Raw genomic sequence first — 18,763 nt, 5'->3', positions numbered from 1 at the left:
GTCAATGCCCACCAGTGATGCCTGTCTATACCCATCAGTGCAGCCTGTGAGTGCCCAAGCCTGTGAGTGCCCATGCCTGTCAATGCCCACCAGTGATGCCTGTCAATGCCCATCAGTGCAACCTGTGAGTGCCCATGCCTGTCAATTCCCACCAGTGCAGCCTGTGAGTGCCCATGCCCGTCAGTGCCCACCAGTGATGCCTGTCAATGTCCATCAGTGCTCATCAGTGCAGCCTGTGAGTGCCCATGCCTGTCTATGCTCATCAATGCTGCCTGTGAGTGCCCATGCCTGTCAGTGCCCACCAGTAATGCCTGTCAATGCCCATCAGTGCAGCCTGTGAGTGCCCATGCCTGTCAATGCCCACCAGTAATGCCTGTCAATGCCCATCAGTGCAGCCTGTGAGTGCCCATGCCTGTCAATGTCCACCAGTGATGCCTGTCAATGCTCATCAGTGCAGCCTGTGAGTGCCCATGCCTGTCAGTGCCCACCAGTGATGCCTGTCTATGCCTATCAGTGCTGCTTGTGAGTGCCCAAGCCTGTGAGTGCCCACGCCTGTCAATGCCCACCACTGATGCCTGTCAGTGCCCACCAGTGCAGCCTGTGAGCTCCAATGCCTGTCAATGCCCATCAGTGCAGCCTGTGAATGCCCATCACTGCAGCCTCATTAGCGCACATCAGTGAAAGAGGAAAATTATTTACAAAATTTTATAACAGAAACTAAGAAAAAACTTTTTCTTTTTTTTTAATTTTCAGTATTTTTTAGTTTAGCAAAAAATAAACCCAGTGGTGATTAAATACCAACAAAAGAAAGCTCTGTCTGTTTGGTTGGGTACTGTGTTGCATGACTGCACAATTGTCATTCAAAGTGCGACAGCGCTGAAAATTGGCCTGGGCAAGAAGGGGGTAAAAGTGCCCGGTAGGGAAGTGGTTAAACCAGTGTAGTGATGCTGAAGGTCGGAGATCAGAGAGCAAACACACTCCCTATGTTTGTGGCACATGACTGATGATGTGATTAGTACGCCATGTGAATTACAGTGTTTGCTTGGAGCTCTTTTTTATGAATTGTTTTCCTCCATTAGGTGAGGTACTCCGCGGTGATCGCATAGTCAACACACCTTTCAAGGTGCTGATGAACAATGATAAGAAGTGTGAGAGTTTGTGTACCCCGCCCAGCAAGCCCCAGGTGCTGACTAAGGAACAGAGCAAACTGATCGCCGAGCGCATCCAGGAGGATTATTACGTCCACTTGTGAGTTACCATCTACCCCCCCCCCGGTACAAGATCCTGAGCAGTTTACTGTCACACGCAGCATTGGTGGCTGCTCCATGTATGCAGCGCAGCCTCCTCCCTAGCATGGAAGATGTTCTTTTTTTATCATCAGTGAAACAAGTATTCATTTTTCATTTAAAGTATAACTAAAGCAAAACTTTTTTTCATTTGAATATAGTGGAGGTGGATTAGACCCCCTGTCTGGTTTTTATTGCTGTCTGTGCCCTCTTTAGGGACATATTCAACCTCTCTATTTGTCCTTTTTACCATTCATCAAAACTGAAGGTAAAAACCTACATTTTGGTTTGTCTCCAGAACAGTAATAGGGGACAGTAGTTCTGGTGACCCCAATGAATTCCCTTCAACCGCTTCCCGTCCAGCTGTTGTATATAAACGGCTGGACGGTGGCAGTGCAGGGGTGGATGGCCGTTTATAAACAGCCTCCCCGTCCCCTGCTTGTGCGCGCTCCCGCGATATGGTGCCCGCTGTGTCCTTCGGACACAGTGGAACACCGATCGTTGTACAGGACCTCTGAGAGGTCCCAATCATGTGATCACTGATTAGCCAATCAGTGATCACATGAAGAGTAGTAAACAAGATGTCACTTCTGACATCATTGCTTACTACATGTGAAATCTGTGAATGATCACAGAGATTACATGGTACAGGGCTATTCACAACAGCCTTGTACCATGTGACAAGCTGTGACCAATCTGTGCTCACACAGTATTTCTCAATGGCTGCAAGAATGCAGCCAGAGAGAAGGAGAATTGATTGCTCAGTCAATCAGTGTTAAAAAAAAAAAAACTCTTCATAACCCCTCACAAGTAGTACAGTGTCACCATCTATGCGGCCGCGTGGGCCGTGTTTTGCACGGGCACAAGAGCCCATTCATTTCAATGGACTCCCGTGCCCGTGACACGCAGGGAAAGAAGTCCCTGCACCTCTTTGGAAAACGCAGCCTACACGGAAACCACGGTTCTCAGTACGGTTGCGTTTCCCAGTGCGGGCGGCGTGCCATTAGAAGTAATAACACCTGCCCATGGGTCCGCATTTCTCTGTGTGGGTGGGGCGGCTGCACGGATTTTCATGCGGATCCGCAGTGGCACCACCCGCACAGATGTGAACCTAGGGTAACTGAGAACCCATCGAACGATCCTGGCGCTGGGCATAGAGATCAGTGATGGAAAGATGGCCTCCACTCATCTCTATGCCCTTGGAGGACCGGAGCGACGTCACTATGTCACTTCCGGTTCTGGCGCCTTGTAAACAAGAATATAGCACCCCCACTTGCACTTAAAGTGAAGGCTCAGTAGTGGCTTCAGTAGTGTTCATTATTGGAAAGAAGGTATGTGTGTGTGCTTCCATAATGCATCTTCCTATGTGTATGTGTATCTAGAATAGCGGATAACCTGCCGGTAGCCACTAGGCTAGATGCCCATCTTGGCCACGAGGAAGATGAAAAGAAGAAGGAGCGGGAAGTCCAGTTTGAACATGGATACAGACTGGGGTTCACTGACAACAACAAGGTAAATGTGCCGTTATCACTTATAAGTACTGAGGCTTGGTGTGTTCATTGCATAGAACGAGGGTCTCAAAACTTTCTAAACAAGAGGGCCAGTTTACTGTCCTTCAGACTTTAGGGGGGCCGGACTGTGGCCACGGAGAGTAAACAGCGCTCCATCTTTGATAGCAGGGGAAGAATAGTGCCCCACTTTTGGTTTCAGTGTTAGGAATTATGTCCAGTTGTTTGTATCAGTGGGAGGAATAGTGTCTCGTAACACTAGGGGGAATAATGCCCCAAGGGCCGGATCAGGGCAAGCAAGGAGCCAGTTTGGAGATCTCTGGCATAGTGTATGTAGGGATCCTCACAATGGACTTCTCATATTTGGTCCCTTGTGATCTGTTAGATATAAAAGTGTTAATGATAACTGTGATACAACACCGGTTGATCCTGCCAGAAATCCAGTACTTCCCTGTTTACTTTGCCTTTATTATATCCAGCAATCTTCCCAAACCTGCCCAGGTTAATTCTGTGTTATGGAGATGAGAAGACCGGGAGGTGTACTGTAGTTCTAAGGTACTTCCTGTGCCAAGGTGACACAGCTGCTCCTCCATAGATTGACTACACTCACTCGCTGTATTCTTTCTAATGTCACCCTTCACATCACTGAGCATAGCAGTGTTCTCTGCCAACCTCCCTACCTTCCTAAAGCATTGTCTTCTGCCCCTCACTGTAGTGTCTGGCCCCCCAAAGTAGTGTCCTTTGCCCCCTTCACATCATTTTCTCCCCCACAATAGTATCCTCTGCCCCCTCACAGTAGCGTCCTCTGCTCCCCTTCACATCACTCCCCCAAGTAATTACCCCCGCAGTAGTGTCTTCTGCCCCCCTTCACATCACTACCCCAAATTAATTACCCCCACAGTAGTGTCTTCTGCCCCCCTTCACATCACTACCCCAAATTAATTACCCCCACAGTAGTGTCTTCTGCCCCCCTTCACATCACTACCCCAAGTAATTACCCCCACAGTAGTGTCTTCTGCCCCCCTTCACATCACTACCCCAAGTAATTACCCCCACAGTAGTGTCTTTTGCCCCCCCCTCCCACCCCCACAGCAGTGTTTTCTGCAGCTCAGTGCTGTAGTGTCCTGCGTCCCCCATAGCAGTGTTCACTGACAACCTCCCCACAGTAGTGTCCTGCCCCCCCAAAGTAGTGTTCTCTGCCCCTTTTCACATCACTCCCCCCCACCAATAGTATCCTCTGCCCCCTCATAGTAGTTTCCTCCGCAACCCTTCAGAACACTCTCCCAAGTAACTCCCAACCCCCCTCCCCCCGTAGCAGTGTTCTTTGCCAGCCTCCCCACCTTCACACAGCAGTGACCTCTGCCCCCTTACTGTAGTGCCCCCCCCCTTCCCCCATAATAGTATCCTCTGCCCCCTCACAGAAGTGTCCAATGCCTCCCCCCTTCACCTCACTGTACCCAAGTGATGTACTCTGCTTCCCTTTACATCACTCCCCCTGCTAACTCCTCCCACAGTAGTGTCTCCCCCCCACAGTAGTATCCCCCCCCCCCCCACAAAAGCAGTGTTCTCTGTCCCTCACAGTAGTGTCCTGCACCCCCCCCCACCCACCCAAGGTAGTGTCCTCTGCCCCCTTTCACATCACTTCCCCTTCCCCCTCTTACCATATTATCCTCTGTCCCCCCACAGTGTCCTCTGCCTCTCTGGCCCTTCAAAGCAGTGTTCTTTTCCAACCTCCCCACAGTAGTGTCTGAACCCCCCCCCCCAGTAGTTTCTTTTGCCCCCTCAAAGCAATGTCCTCAACCGCTCACAGTAGTGCCCTCCCCCCCTTCCCCCCAAAGCAGTTCTGTAGAAATATCTAGGGTGCATCTCCCCAACAGGCACATAGACAGAAATGTAAACCTGGCAGGGGTTCTAACAATTCAGCAATCTATTTGAAACCAAAAAATGTTTTGCATTTAGATAAACTGTACCTTTTTATTGCTTTTTTTTTTTTTGCGGGGGACAGGTTTATAATCTGTTATGCTTTTTAGTTTTCATTCACATATACAAAGGTCATAAAAACAAGACGCATATGCATCTTTATGCATTTGGGCGCATCTACACGCAAGTATTTTACTATACATGCAGGAACGTTTCTCCTGGAGAACTTGTGTAATAACATCAGTAAAATGTTTACAGCCGTTTGAATGAAGCCTTATTATGCCACGTCAAAAATGGGGACGACCACACACACCGACTGAAATTTCGATCTGTCAATGGCCAGCTTTAAACATACTAGTAAAGAATCTGTTTACATATATTTTGAGGATTTACCAACCTCATCATCTGTTTCTTTTTTTTTTCAGTTCTACTTGCACAATCACTTGTCCTTCCTTTTGTACTTCCATCGGGAGGAAGTGGAGGAGAATCAAGAGCCCACATTTAGGGTGGTGAGGTTCGAGGTGGTACCCCAAAGCATCAGCGTGGAAGGTAATAATGTGTGTCCATTAGTCAGCCTTAACCTCTTGGCGCCGACCGAATGCAAATGTGCGGCTTCCCGGCGTCTGGGCTTAGACGCCGAGCGGCCGCACATTTGCGTTCTATTAATAAAAAAAAAAAGTATATGTGCTGAGAGCACCTGCCCTGCGCGCTCCCGGCACACATGTCCGGTACTCACGGGAAGGTCCCGATCTCCTCTTTGATCGGGACCTTTCCCGATCATGTGACGGCGGTCACATGACCCTAAACCCCACCTCCCGGCTTCTGAAACCCTTAAAGGGCCAGGCGCCAAGGGGTTTAAGCGGTGGCTCACAACAGGAATCACACAGAATGGCGCTTTGCGATTCACATGCGGTGCAGTGCAACTTGAGCCTATTCATTTTGAATGGACCGCATGAAAAGTAGTGCATGTGCAATACTGCAATGGGATCACATGGTACGTATGTACAACGCGATCCATTGCAGACAAACGCACTGCGTTAGCGGCCTTCATTTGAGGTGTCATCAACTTTTCATTGACACCTGCTGCAGACCACAACTACAGTGCGTTTTTTAATGTGGGGGTTGGAAATGAGCACAGAACGCAATATTTATCCCTTGGCACCAGCGCCTCCCAACCCTTTAAGGGATTCAGAAGCCGGGAGGCGGGGCGGGGTTTTAGGGTCATGTGACCGCCGTGATTCAGTGTCACGGCGGTCACATGATCGGGAAATTATCACAGTCACATGATCTGTGAGTACCGGACATGTGCGCATGGCGTGCGCTCTCAGCATGTTTTTTTTTTAATTGCACACAAATGTGCGGCCGCTTGGTGTCAAGGCCCAGACGCCATGAGGCCGCACATTTGCGTGCGCTCGGCGTCAATGGACAATATTATTGTTCCTTGATGGTTGTTTGTCAGTCTGGAGGAGTATGCTTTCCTAAGCAGACTGTATCTGCATGCAGGCTGCTCTGGGTAATGCCCACATGTGGTGTCGACCCGCCATGTGTAAAAGAACGCATCAATGAATGAAAGGGGCAGGCCTGGGGAGGAAAGGGGTAGATGGTGCTCAGTGTCCTCCAGCCATGAAATGAGGCGGACTCTATCTGACTTGCTGCAGCTTCTATTGCATATTGCGAGAGGCTCACAGTGTGCAGTGAAATCAGAGGATTCAATTTGAGGAGAGGAACCGATACAATTGTGCAAAACTGAAGGGAAGGCCGGAGTTCAGCTCCTGGTGATCCTGCCAATGAAGCTCCTTGTTCAGGCATTTCCTGTGCAGGAGATCAGCAGCACCGAGGTGAAACAAAGAATTAGAATAGAGCCAAGACAAGGATTTTATTTATTGAGGGGCAAGTATTTTACCTAAAGGTAATCCAGTTAGGACCTAAATCTGTTTTGATCCTTTTGTGTCTCAGGTCTGAAAGGGAAGGAAGAAGGAGCCTGCATAGTACCAGAAAGCTCCAATTCTGCCCCCCTGGAGATCGACCCCGCAAAGGAGAATAAAGTGCTCTTCACGTACTCTGTGCACTGGCAGGTAGGAACATGGAGGTGCTGTGCTAGCGTGTTAGGCCTTTTTAGTGCTTTTTGCACTACAGTCCATTTAACATGGTTTCCTATGGAACTCGTTCACATCTATGCGTTTTCAGCCGGGAGTCAGGGACTTTTTTTCCCTGCAGCAGATTGTATTTTTGGTGCAATAGACTTCAATGGAACGTGAGAGTTTTTGATTTGTTTTGCGTTTTTTACAATAGGAAAGTATTGAGTGCGACTTTGAGTACCAGAGGGGTTAAGTCGCATCAGAGTAGGGCAGGAACATTCTCAAAGTCGCAGTGACTTTGAAAAGCATCTGTCACTACTTTTATGTGTCTTTGATGCAACGTTGAGTGCCAAAGTTTATTTATTTCAAATACTTATATAGCGCCGTCAATTTACGGAGCGCTTTACATACATATATTGTATATTCACATCAGTCCCTAACCCTCAAGGGGCGTACAATCTAAGGTCCCTAACCCTCAAGGGGTGTACAATCTAAGGCCCCTAACCCTCAAGGGTGTACAATCTAAGGTCCCTAACCCTCAAGGGGTGTACAATCTAAGGTCCCTAACCCTCAAGGGGGGTACAATCTAAGGTCCCTAACCCTCAAGGGGCGTACAATCTAAGGTCCCTAACCCTCAAGGGGCGTACAATCTAAGGTCCCCTAACCCTCAAGGGGCGCACAATCTAAGGTCCCTAACCCTCAAGGGGCGTACAATCTAAGGTCCCTAACCCTCAAGGGGCGTACAATCTAAGGTCCCTAACCCTCAAGGGGCATACAATCTAAGGTCCATAACTCACATTCATACATACACCTACTAGGGTCAATTTAGACAGGATCCAATTAACCTACCAGCATGTCTTTTGGAGTGTGGGAGGAAACCAAAGTACCCAGAGGAAATCCACGCAGTCACAGGAAGAACATGAAAACTCCAGGCAGGTGATGCTGGGGTTGGGATTCGAAACAGCGACCTTAGTACTGCCAGGTGGAAGTGCTAACCATTTAGCCACTGTGCTGCCCAAAGTTGCATCAAAGTCGCATTCAGTATTTTCCTTTTGCCAAAAACCCTCCACAAAACGCATCAGTTGCAACACGCATAGGTGTGAACTGGACCTTAACCACCTCCTGTCCGGCCGTTGTATATAAACGGCCGGACGGTGGTAGTGCAGTGTCGGGTGGACGTTTATAAATGGCCTCCCCGCACCCTGCTTGTGCGTGCTCCCTGGGAGCGCGCAGCACCGCGATCCGGTGCCCGCTGTGTCCTCCGGACACAGTGGAAACCCGATCGTCGTACGGGACCTCTGTGCGAGGTCCTGATCATGTGAACACTGATTGGCCAATCCGTAATCCCATGCAGAGTAGTAAGCAAGATGTCACTTCTGACATCATTACTTACTACTTGTGAAATCTGTGAATGATCACAGAGGTCACATGGTACAAGGCCATCAATCACAGCTCACACAGTAGTTCTCAATGGCTGCAAGAATGCAGCCAGAGAGAAGGAGAAATGATTGCTTTTACAGCCTTTATGGGTGTAAAAGCAATCGGTGTAAAAAAAAAAAAATCTTCATCACCCCCCACAAGTAGTACAGTGTCACCATGCTGACACTGTACTGCTAGGGTGACAGTATGTAAAAAAAACCAATAATTAAAAAATTGTAAAAAACAAAAGTTTAAAAATTATAATTTTTGGTTATAAACGAATATGGGTTATTTTTATTTTTTAACTAAAAAGATAACGGAATAAATTTTGGCCAAGATTTATGATGAAATATTATTTGCAAAATTTTATAAGAAAAACACTTTTTTTCAAAAACATAGCAAAAAAAAATGAAAATCCCAGCGGTGAATAAATACCACCAAAATAAAGCTCTATCTGTCTAAAAAAAAAAAGGTAAAAAATTCATATGGGTACAGTGTTGCATGACCGCGCAATTGTCATTCAAAGTGTGATGGCACTGAAAGCTGAAAATTGGCCTGGGCAGGAAGGGGGTGAAAGTGTCCGGACTGGAAGGGGGTGAAAGTGTCCGGACTGGAGGGGGTGAAAGTGTCCGGACTGGAAGGGGGTGAAAGCGTCCGGACTGGAAAGGGGTGAAAGCGTCCGGACTGGAAGGGGGTGAAAGCGTCCGGACTGGAAGGGGGGTGAAAGCGTCCGGACTGGAAGGGGGGTGAAAGCGTCCGGACTGGAAGGGGGGTGAAAGCGTCCGGACTGGAAGGGGGGTGAAAGCGTCCGGACTGTAAGTGGGGGGAAAGCGTCCGGAGTGGAAGGGGTAAAAGCGTACGGACTGGAAGGGGGGGAAAGTGTCCGGACTGGAAGGGGGTGAAAGTGTCCGGACTGGAAGGGGGTGAAAGTGTCCGGACTGGAAGGGGGTGAAAGCGTCCGGACTGGAAGGGGGTGAAAGTGTCTGGACTGGAAGGGGGTAAAAGCGTCCGGACTGTAAGTGGGGGGAAAGTGTCCGGACTGGAAGGGGGTAAAAGCGTACGGACTGGAAGGGGGGGAAAGTGTCCGGACTGGAAGGGGGTGAAAGTGTCCGGACTGGAAGGGGGTGAAAGCGTCCGGACTGGAAGGGGGTGAAAGCGTCCGGACTGGAAGGGGGTGAAAGCGTCCGGACTGGAAGGGGGTGAAAGCGTCCGGACTGGAAGGGGGTGAAAGCGTCCGGACTGGAAGGGGGTGAAAGCGTCCGGACTGGAAGGGGGTGAAAGCGTCCGGACTGGAAGGGGGTGAAAGCGTCCGGACTGGAAGGGGGTGAAAGCGTCCGGACTGGAAGGGAGGGAAAGCGTCCGGACTGGAAGGGGGGGAGAGCGTCCGGACTGGAAGGGGGGGAGAGCGTCCGGACTGTAAGGGGGGGAGAGCGTCCGGACTGGAAGGGGGTGAAAGCGTCCGGACTGGAAGGGGGGGAAAGCGTCCGGACTGGAAGGGGGGGAAAGCGTCCGGACTGGAAGGGGGGGAAAGCGTCCGGACTGGAAGGGGGTGAAAGCGTCCGGACTGGAAGGGGGTGAAAGCGTCCGGACTGGAAGGGGGTGAAAGCGTCCGGACTGGAAGGGGGTGAAAGCGTCCGGACTGGAAGGGGGGAAAGCGTCCGGACTGGAAGGGGGGGAAAGCGTCCGGACTGGAAGGGGGGGGAGTGTCCGGACTGGAAGGGGGTGAAAGCGTCCGGACTGGAAGGGCGTAAAAGCGTCCGGACTGGAAGGGGGTGAAAGTGTCCGGACTGGAAGGGGGTGAAAGTGTCCGGACTGGAAGGGGGGAAAGTGTCCGGACTGGAAGGCGGTGAAAGTGTCCGGACTGGAAGGGGGGAAAGTGTCCGGACTGGAAGGCGGTGAAAGTGTCCGGACTGGAAGGGGGGGAAAGTGTCCGGACTTGAAGTGGTTAAAGGGATTATGGGTAACAAAGCTATTGCTCGGTTGTCATCTTTCTGTTTTCTACCATCAGGAAAGTGACATCAAGTGGGCATCTCGTTGGGACACCTACCTCACCATGAGCGATGTACAGATTCACTGGTTCTCAATCATCAATTCTGTGGTCGTTGTCTTCTTCCTGTCAGGTAAGCAGGGGGGGCTGCTGGGGCAATGTTCGGCTGGCTTATCTTTTAGATGGTAATGTTTGTCTTCTGCTTATCAGGTATTCTCAGCATGATTATAATCCGAACACTAAGGAAGGACATAGCAAACTATAACAAGGAGGATGATATTGTAAGTGCCTTGGCTGATGCCAGTTTGCCTCTGTCATGTGACTTCAGCGTTGGCTGACGCCTCTGTTGTCTTTTCTCTGCAGGAGGACACCATGGAAGAATCAGGTTGGAAGCTGGTCCATGGTGACGTCTTCCGGCCACCCCAGTATCCCATGATCCTTAGCTCTCTGCTAGGCTCTGGAATTCAGCTCTTCTGTATGGTGCTGATTGTGATCTGTGAGTATGGCAGGGCTGAGGTGTTACTGGCTGGAGACTATAAGGAGGGTCAGTTGCAATTTTTTTTTTCAAAGACCAATACATCCTTGAAGATGCCTTTTTCATGAGTAGTGTACAGCCAAGCCCAGACGCCTGCTAAAATTCAGTCTGACCGATGCAGGATCTTTACACATATGCATTGTGTACTTGCATATACATAGTTAGTCTGGCTGAATGGTCTTTGGGAGACAGACGAGGGTCTAAAATGGAAGGCCTGAGCAGCACTGTGGTATGTTACATAGTTAGTTTTGGCTTAAAAAAATACAAAATTCCCTCCAATTCAACCATAAAAAAAAAAAAAGTTATAATCCTACACCCACAGTTGATCCAGAGGAAGGCAAAAAAAACAGCAAAACACGATCCAATTTGCTCCTGCAGGGGAACAAATTCCTTCCTGATCCCCCGAGAGGGAATCGGATATTCCCTGGATCAACTTTCCCTATAAATGTTATATCCAGTTATATTCTGTGTATCCAAGAAAGAAACCAGGACTTTCCTACAGCAATCCACTGAGCTGGCCACAACCAACTCTGGAGGGAGTCTATTCCACATTCTCACAGCTCTTGACCGTGCAGCACCTGTGAAGAAACCTTTCCGTGTTTGGAGATTACATTTCTTTTCCTCCAGATGTAAAGAGCGCCCCCTTGTCCTCTATGATGACCTCAGGATGAATAACTCTACACCGAGTTCACTATATGAACCACTGATGTATTTATACATGGAGGTCATATCCCCCCTTATGTATTATACATGGAGATCATATCCCCCCCTTATGTATTATACATGGAGATCATATCCCCCCTTATGTATTATACATGGAGATCATATCCCCCCTTATGTATTATACATGGAGATCATATCCCCCCTTATGTATTATACATGGAGATCATATCCCCCCTTATGTATTATACATGGAGATCATACCCCCCTTATGTGTTATACATGGAGCTCATATCCCCCCTTATGTATTATACATGGAGATCGTTCTCCAGTTCCCCAATGTTCTTTTTGTGAATTGGTGCCCAAAATTGAACTGCATATTCCAGATGAGGTATTACTAATGATTTGTACCGGGGGAAAAATAATATCTCTCTATAGAGTCTATACCTCTTTTAATACAAGAGAGGATTTTGCTTTAGAAACCGCAGCTTGGCATTGCTGCCATTATTATACATACAGATGCTCATCTGTTCCTTTATGCAAGTAAAACCCTTAGACTATTCAATGTATAACCAATTGCCTGCTGCCCAATAGCAGACGTACTGCTGCAGGTCAACAGGGCTGTGCAAAATCACATATATATATATATACACGTGATTTTGCATTTCTGGGTAGGGAGCACACGCGCCACCCTACCTATGCCACTATTGGCAGCTACAGATGTCAATCAACGGGTCCCGGCCAGTTATTCCCGGTCGACACTCAGCGATTGTTGGGGAAAGCCGACAGGGGAGAGACCTGTGTGTAAGCAACATAGGACTCTCTCCTGTCAGCATGGACATGCTGCTTGGTATTTCTCTGCACAGCATGCCACCCTAGTAAAACACATACAGCACACAGTTAACCCTTTGATCGCCTCAGATGTTAACCCCTTCCTGCCCAGTGTCAGTGCTTTTTATTAGCACTGATCAATGTATTGGTGTCACTGGGGATGTCAGTGATAGTCAGTTCCCCCCAATGTCAGAGTGTGTGCTGCAGTCCTGCAATAAGTCGCTGACTGCCTCCATTACTAGTATAAAAAAAAATAACTCCATTATATCTACCGCCATTTGTACACGCTATAACTTTCACGTAAACCAATTTACACGTATTGGGATTTTTTTTTTTGTAAAGACATGGAGCAGAATACATTTTGGCCTAAATTTATATAAAAATTTGTTTTTTAAAATTTTTTTATTGGATATGTTTTATAGCAAAAAGTAAAAAAAAAATTAAATTTTTTTTTTCAAACTTGTCGGTCTTTTTTTGTTTATAGCATAAAAACGAAAAACCGCACAGATGATCAAATACAAACGAAACAAAGCTCCATTTGTGGGTAATAAATTTGCACGGCCGCTCAATTGTCCGTTTAAAGTAACACAGCGCTGAATGGCAAAAAAATGGCCCGGTCAGGAAGGGGGGTAAATCCTCTGGAGGGCGAGGGGGCTGAGACTTCCTTTTGTCAGCCATTTACAGCTGTAAATTTGTCATCGGTGGGCACTTACGTGTCTTCACCCTTTGCAGACTTCCACAGACTCACATATTGATCTTTCCTTCACTCCATCATTTATCCATTAGGAGAGTAACAATGACCTGACCCCCCCTGTAATGGTGGAGCATGTGGCTCTCTGACTGCTAGGTCAGCGGTAATGGGTTTTATGTTGAGAAATATTTATTATGTTGCGATGATGTGTGATGTCTTTTGTCTCGTAGTTGTGGCCATGCTGGGAATGCTGTCTCCATCCAGTAGAGGTGCGCTTATGACCACAGCCTGCTTCCTGTTCATGTTTATGGGGTAAGAGTTAGTAAAACCGTCCATATCATCACAACTACTTTGTACAGCCGGGGGGATTATACTGCGTTTTTTTTCTGGACAAAATTGGGCTTTCATTTGGTGGTAAATGGTAATGGATATCTCCTGATTTTTTTTTTTTTTATTATCAAAAGAAAACTGGCCCAAAATAGTAAAAAAAACAATAATTGTTTTTATTTAGCTGTGTGTTTCTTGTTACTACCATAACCCACCACCAAAGAACAACCCAAAATAAATTCTCCAGCTCTTGAAGATCGCAGGTATACCATATATGTGGATGTTATCCAAGTACCACCCAACACACACACTCCGCTCCTCACAAGACCTCCTCTCTAGTTCCCTGGTCTCTTCCTCCCATGCCCGCCTCCAGGACTTCTCCAGGGTGTCACCCATCCTCTGGAACTCCCTGCCCCAACCCATCAGATTATCACCTACTCTCCTCTCCTTTAGGCGCACCCTGAAAACCCAGCTCTTCAGGGAAGCCTACCCCACCCCCTGCTAACTTGCCGACCTCCTCCACTCTTCCTACCACTCCATCCCCCACAGCTATCTCCTCCTGTGCCACCACCCCTCCCTCCTAGATTGTAAGCTCCAAAGAGCAGGGCCCTCGAACCCCTCGTGTATTGTATTGTTATTGTTCTGTCACATGTTCTGTCCCCCTTTGTAATGTACAGCACTGAGCCAACTATTGGCGCTTTATAAATACTGTATAATAATAATAATAATGTTTGTACCCGTAATACCGCCCAGAAACAATAGTGTGCATTTTGTTTTTGTCTTTTTTTTTTCTGTCCTAAAACACACAGACATTGACACTAACTGACACCGATACCAATTTTTTTTTAAATCCTGACCTTGACCCAAACAATAACCCTGGCACTGAACTAGATCAAACCTTGATCTCGGTATTTTTTCTTTATTTTTTCTTTTATTTTTGAATAATGTATTTAGCTTTTTTTTTTACAAACTTTTTTTCTTCTCTCTATGCCAGGAGTTCGATATATACAATGTATCTCTCTCCTCCATTCATAGAGAGAGAAAAAAAAAACAAGGGGGCCGGGCTGCACAGTAACTGATCACTGTGATAGGCAATCAGAGGCTATCACAGCGATCATGTGACCCGAAATCGGGAGTCCCGGGTCCCATTCGTTCGAACGGGACCCGGGGCTCTCAGTGAAACCGCGGTCTTTGTGCTGGGAGCGCGCTGTGTGGCGCGCTCCCAGCACAAAGACAGGTTCGATATATACAATGTATCTCTCTCCTCCATTCATAGAGAGAGAAAAAAAAAAACAAGGGTGCCGGGCTGCACAGTAACTGATCACTGTGATAGGCAATCAGAGGCTAGCACAGCGATCATGTGACCCGGAATTGGGAGTCCCGGGTCCCATTCGTTAGAGCGGGACCCGGGGCTCTCAGTGAAACCGCGGTCTTTGTGCTGGGAGCGCGCTGTGTGGCGCGCTCCCAGCACAAAGACAGGTTCGATATATACAATGTATCTCTCTCCTCCATTCATAGAGAGAGAAAAAAACAAACAAGGGGGCCGGGCTGCACAGTAACTGATCACTGTGATAGGCAATCAGAGGCTAGCACAGCGATCATGTGACCCGGAATCGGGAGTCCCGGGTCCCATTCGTTCGAACGGGACCCGGGGCTCTCAGTGAAACCGCGGTCTTTGTGCTGGGAGCGCGCTGTGTGGCGCTCTCCCAGCACAAAGACAGGTTCGATATATACAATGTATCTCTCTCCTCCATTCATAGAGAGAGAAAAAAAAAAACAAGGGTGCCGGGCTGCACAGTAACTGATCACTGTGATAGGCAATCAGAGGCTATCACAGCGATCATGTGACCCGGAATCGGGAGTCCCGGGTCCCATTCGTTAGAACGGGACCCGGGGCTCTCAGTGACACCACGGTCTTTGTGCTGGGAGCGCGCAGTGTGGCGCTCTCCCAGCACAAAGACAGGTTCGAAAATATGCGGCCTCACGGAAAAAAGCCCAGTTCCATGAGGCCGCATATTTGTGTGACGACGGCGTCAAGGGGTTAAATTACAGAGACTGCTCGATGCTGCATGGTTTGGAATCAGGAAGAACCTGTTTTGAATGGTATTTATCGCTTGTCAAGCAAATCTAATTCATACTTCATGTCTGTAGTTTGGCTAAAGGTTAGCTTTTAATGTTTTTTTTATTTTTTTGTTTTTTCTATTCCCTTCACGATTTTTGATTGTTTTCACAGTGTGTTTGGTGGGTACTTCGCCGGACGTTTGTATCGCACACTGAAGGGGCATCGGTGGCGTAAAGGAGCATTTTGTGTGAGTAATCAGTTTTCCTAGTGTAACATTCGTTTTATTTCTAAGCGGATGGCCAGTAAGCAGAAAGGTTTGCTGCTTCTTCTCAGGCTAGGTTCACATCTGTGTGGGTGGTGCCTCTGCAGATCCACACAAAAATCCGTGCAGCCGCACCACCCGCACAGAGGAATGTGGACGCGCGGGCGTGTGCCATTAATTTTAATGACACGCCGCCCGCACTGGAAATCGCAACCGTCCTGGAAACTGAGGTTCCCATGCGGGGTGTGTTTTCAGAAGAAGTGCAGGGATTTCTTTCCCTGCGTGTCACGGGGCACGGGTGTCCATTCAAATCAATGGGCTCTCGCGCCCGCGCAAAACAAGGACCGCAGGAACACGGATATGTGAACCGGGGATAAGAGCTGGTTTACACATATACGGTGCAGATTGAAGCTCAGGTTTCACAGCTAATTGACGCAGTAGTTGTTCAGCGGTTCAGGTCAGGTTTACAGGTCAGGTTTACATCAGGTTCAGGTCAGGATTTTTTTGCTGCAGAATTTTCTTTGTACACTTTCCATGAATAATCGCCTTCCTTACTTATAAATCGATGAACTGTATGGAATATTTTTTTGTATTTTGCTTTTAGCAAGAATAAAACTTTTTTTTTTGTATTTTCAGACGGCTACGCTGTACCCCGGAGTGGTCTTTAGTATTTGTTTTGTGCTGAACTGCTTCATCTGGGGGAAACATTCTTCAGGCGCAGTAAGTATATTTTCAGAGTTTGCCTCCAGGATAACACTGCTTACTTAGTGTGCTAACATTGCTGTATCTCTCTAGGTCCCGTTCCCCACCATGCTGGCACTATTGTGTATGTGGTTTGGAATCTCACTCCCCCTAGTCTACCTTGGCTATTACTTTGGCTTCCGCAAGCAGCCGTATGACAATCCTGTGAGAACCAATCAGATCCCTCGACAGATCCCAGAACAACGCTGGTACATGAAGAGGTTTGTGGGGTAAGTTCCTTTATGAAAGGATTCCTGTTGCAGTTATTCTTAGAAACTTTTCAAGTGCACAGAATTTTGATTCATGGTTTGACCAGGCAGTGTAAAACATAGTTACATAGTTAGTCTGGCTGAAAAAAGACAAAAGGTCCATCCAGGTCAACCATTGGAAAAAAAAAAAGTTATAATCCTACACTCAGTTGATCCAGAGGAAGGCAGGTTTATTTTAAAGGATAAGTTCCCAGACTCATCCACCTTACTAACCGTTCTGTATCTGCCACCCCTCTCTGCCGATCCCTCCACTGACCTCCACTCAGTGTCCTCCATCCCTCTCTGCCAATCCCTCCACTGACCTCCACTCAGTGTCCTCCATCCCTCTCTGCCAATCCCTCCACTGACCTCCACTCAGTGCCCTCCACCCCTCTCTGCCAATCCCTCCACTGGCCTCCACTCAGTGTCCTCCACCCCTCTCTGCCAATCCCACTGACCTCCACTCAGTGTCCTCCACCCCTCTCTGCCGATCCCTCCACTTGCCTCCACTCAGTGTCCTCCATCCCTCCACTGACCTCCACTCAGTGTCCTCCACCCCTCTCTGCCGATCCCTCCACTGACCTCCACTCAGTGTCCTCCACCCCTCTCTGCCGATCCCTCCACTGGCCTCCACTCAGTGTCCTCCATCCCTCTCTGCCAACCCCTCCACTGACCTCCACTCAGTGTCCTCCACCCCTCTCTGCCAATCCCTCCACTGACCTCCACTCAGTGCCCTCCATCCCTCTCTGCCAATCCCTCCACTGGCCTCCACTCAGTGTCCTCCACCCCTCTCTGCCAATCCCACTGACCTCCACTCAGTGTCCTCCACCCCTCTCTGCCGATCCCACTGACCTCCACTCAGTGTCCTCCACCCCTCTCTGCCGATCCCACTGACCTCCACTCAGTGTCCTCCACCCGTCTCTGCCGATCCCTCCACTGGTCTCCACTCAGTGTCCTCCACCCTCTCTGCCAACCCCTCCACTGACCTCCACTCAGTGTCCTCCACCCCTCTCTGCCAATCCCTCCACTGACCTCCACTCAGTGCCCTCCACCCCTCTCTGCCAATCCCTCCACTGGCCTCCACTCAGTGTCCTCCACCCCTCTCTGCCAATCCCACTGACCTCCACTCAGTGTCCTCCACCCCTCTCTGCCAATCCCTCCACTGACCTCCACTCAGTGCCCTCCATCCCTCTCTGCCAATCCCTCCACTGGCCTCCACTCAGTGTCCTCCACCCCTCTCTGCCAATCCCACTGACCTCCACTCAGTGTCCTCCACCCCTCTCTGCCAACTCCTCCACTGACCTCCACTCAGTGTCCTCCACCCCTCTCTGCCAATCCCTCCACTGGCTTCCCATTACCCAATGGATAAAATTCAAAACATTAACAATAACATATAAAGCCATTTATAACTCTGCTCCAATTACATCACCAATCTTCTCTCCAAATATCACCCAAACCATCCTCTTCGCTCCTCCCATGACCTCCTACTCTTTAGCAACTCTCTAGCTCCCTTGTCTCCTCCTCCCAGGCTCGTCTCCAGGACTTCTCCAGAGCCTCCCCTATCCTCTGGAACTCTCTACTCCAATTTATCAGATTATTGCCTACTCTGCTCACTTTTAGGCGATCTCTGAAAACCGATCTCTTCAGGGAAGCCAATCCTGCCCTCAGCTAATAATGGAATCTTCTATTCCTCCTACCAGTCCATCCCCCACAATTACTACCTTTTGTACCACTAGCCCCTCCCTCTTAGATTGTAAGCTCCAAGGATCAGGGCCCTCCTAACCCTCTTGTATTGAACTGTATTGTTGCTGTATTGTCTCCCGTTATATTGTAAAGCGCTGAGCAAACTGTTGGCGCCATAAATCCTGTATAATGATAATAATAATAATAATAATAAATTCCCTTTCAGGAACGTTACTTGTTCCACCCATTTTTAGGGTGGAGCATGTAACATGTTCCCTCTCCTGCAGCAGCTCAGTGATCTGAGCACTCTGTGTGGCAGCAGAAGTTCCTCATACCAAATGTTATTTTTTGAAAAGAGCACGGCACCCGCATAGCCGCGTCGTTCATTCACGGAGTTCTGTGAGTGAATCAACTACAACTACCAAATCCTTTGCAGATGTCGGCTTGTGGATCTCAGTGAACTACCACGGCACTGTTGAGCGCTCTGGTAGTTCATTGATTCTTCCTGTTAATGTGAAACTGCCT

At 48.5% G+C, this 18,763-nt stretch overlaps 1 protein-coding gene across 1 annotated transcript in view; it reads left to right on the top strand.

The window, feature by feature from the left end:
- The window catches only part of TM9SF4 (transmembrane 9 superfamily member 4), a 38,659-nt gene that overhangs the window by 8,561 nt on the left and 11,335 nt on the right, over positions 1–18,763 (top strand). The window contains exons 4-14 of the mRNA XM_089660205.1: positions 1,080–1,248; positions 2,669–2,798; positions 5,140–5,263; positions 6,671–6,789; positions 10,220–10,331; positions 10,409–10,479; positions 10,562–10,694; positions 13,146–13,227; positions 15,476–15,551; positions 16,203–16,286; positions 16,362–16,537. Coding sequence (XP_089516331.1) covers positions 1,080–1,248; positions 2,669–2,798; positions 5,140–5,263; positions 6,671–6,789; positions 10,220–10,331; positions 10,409–10,479; positions 10,562–10,694; positions 13,146–13,227; positions 15,476–15,551; positions 16,203–16,286; positions 16,362–16,537 — 1,276 coding nt within the window. The remainder of the gene's footprint in view (positions 1–1,079; positions 1,249–2,668; positions 2,799–5,139; positions 5,264–6,670; positions 6,790–10,219; positions 10,332–10,408; positions 10,480–10,561; positions 10,695–13,145; positions 13,228–15,475; positions 15,552–16,202; positions 16,287–16,361; positions 16,538–18,763) is intronic.

This window comes from Staurois parvus, unplaced genomic scaffold (genome assembly GCF_062004578.1).
Source record: "Staurois parvus isolate SC_StPar_1 unplaced genomic scaffold, SC_StPar_1.0 ptg001214l, whole genome shotgun sequence".
Taxonomy (NCBI): Eukaryota; Metazoa; Chordata; class Amphibia; order Anura; family Ranidae; genus Staurois; species Staurois parvus.
This window is presented reverse-complemented; position numbering and strand designations above follow the sequence as displayed.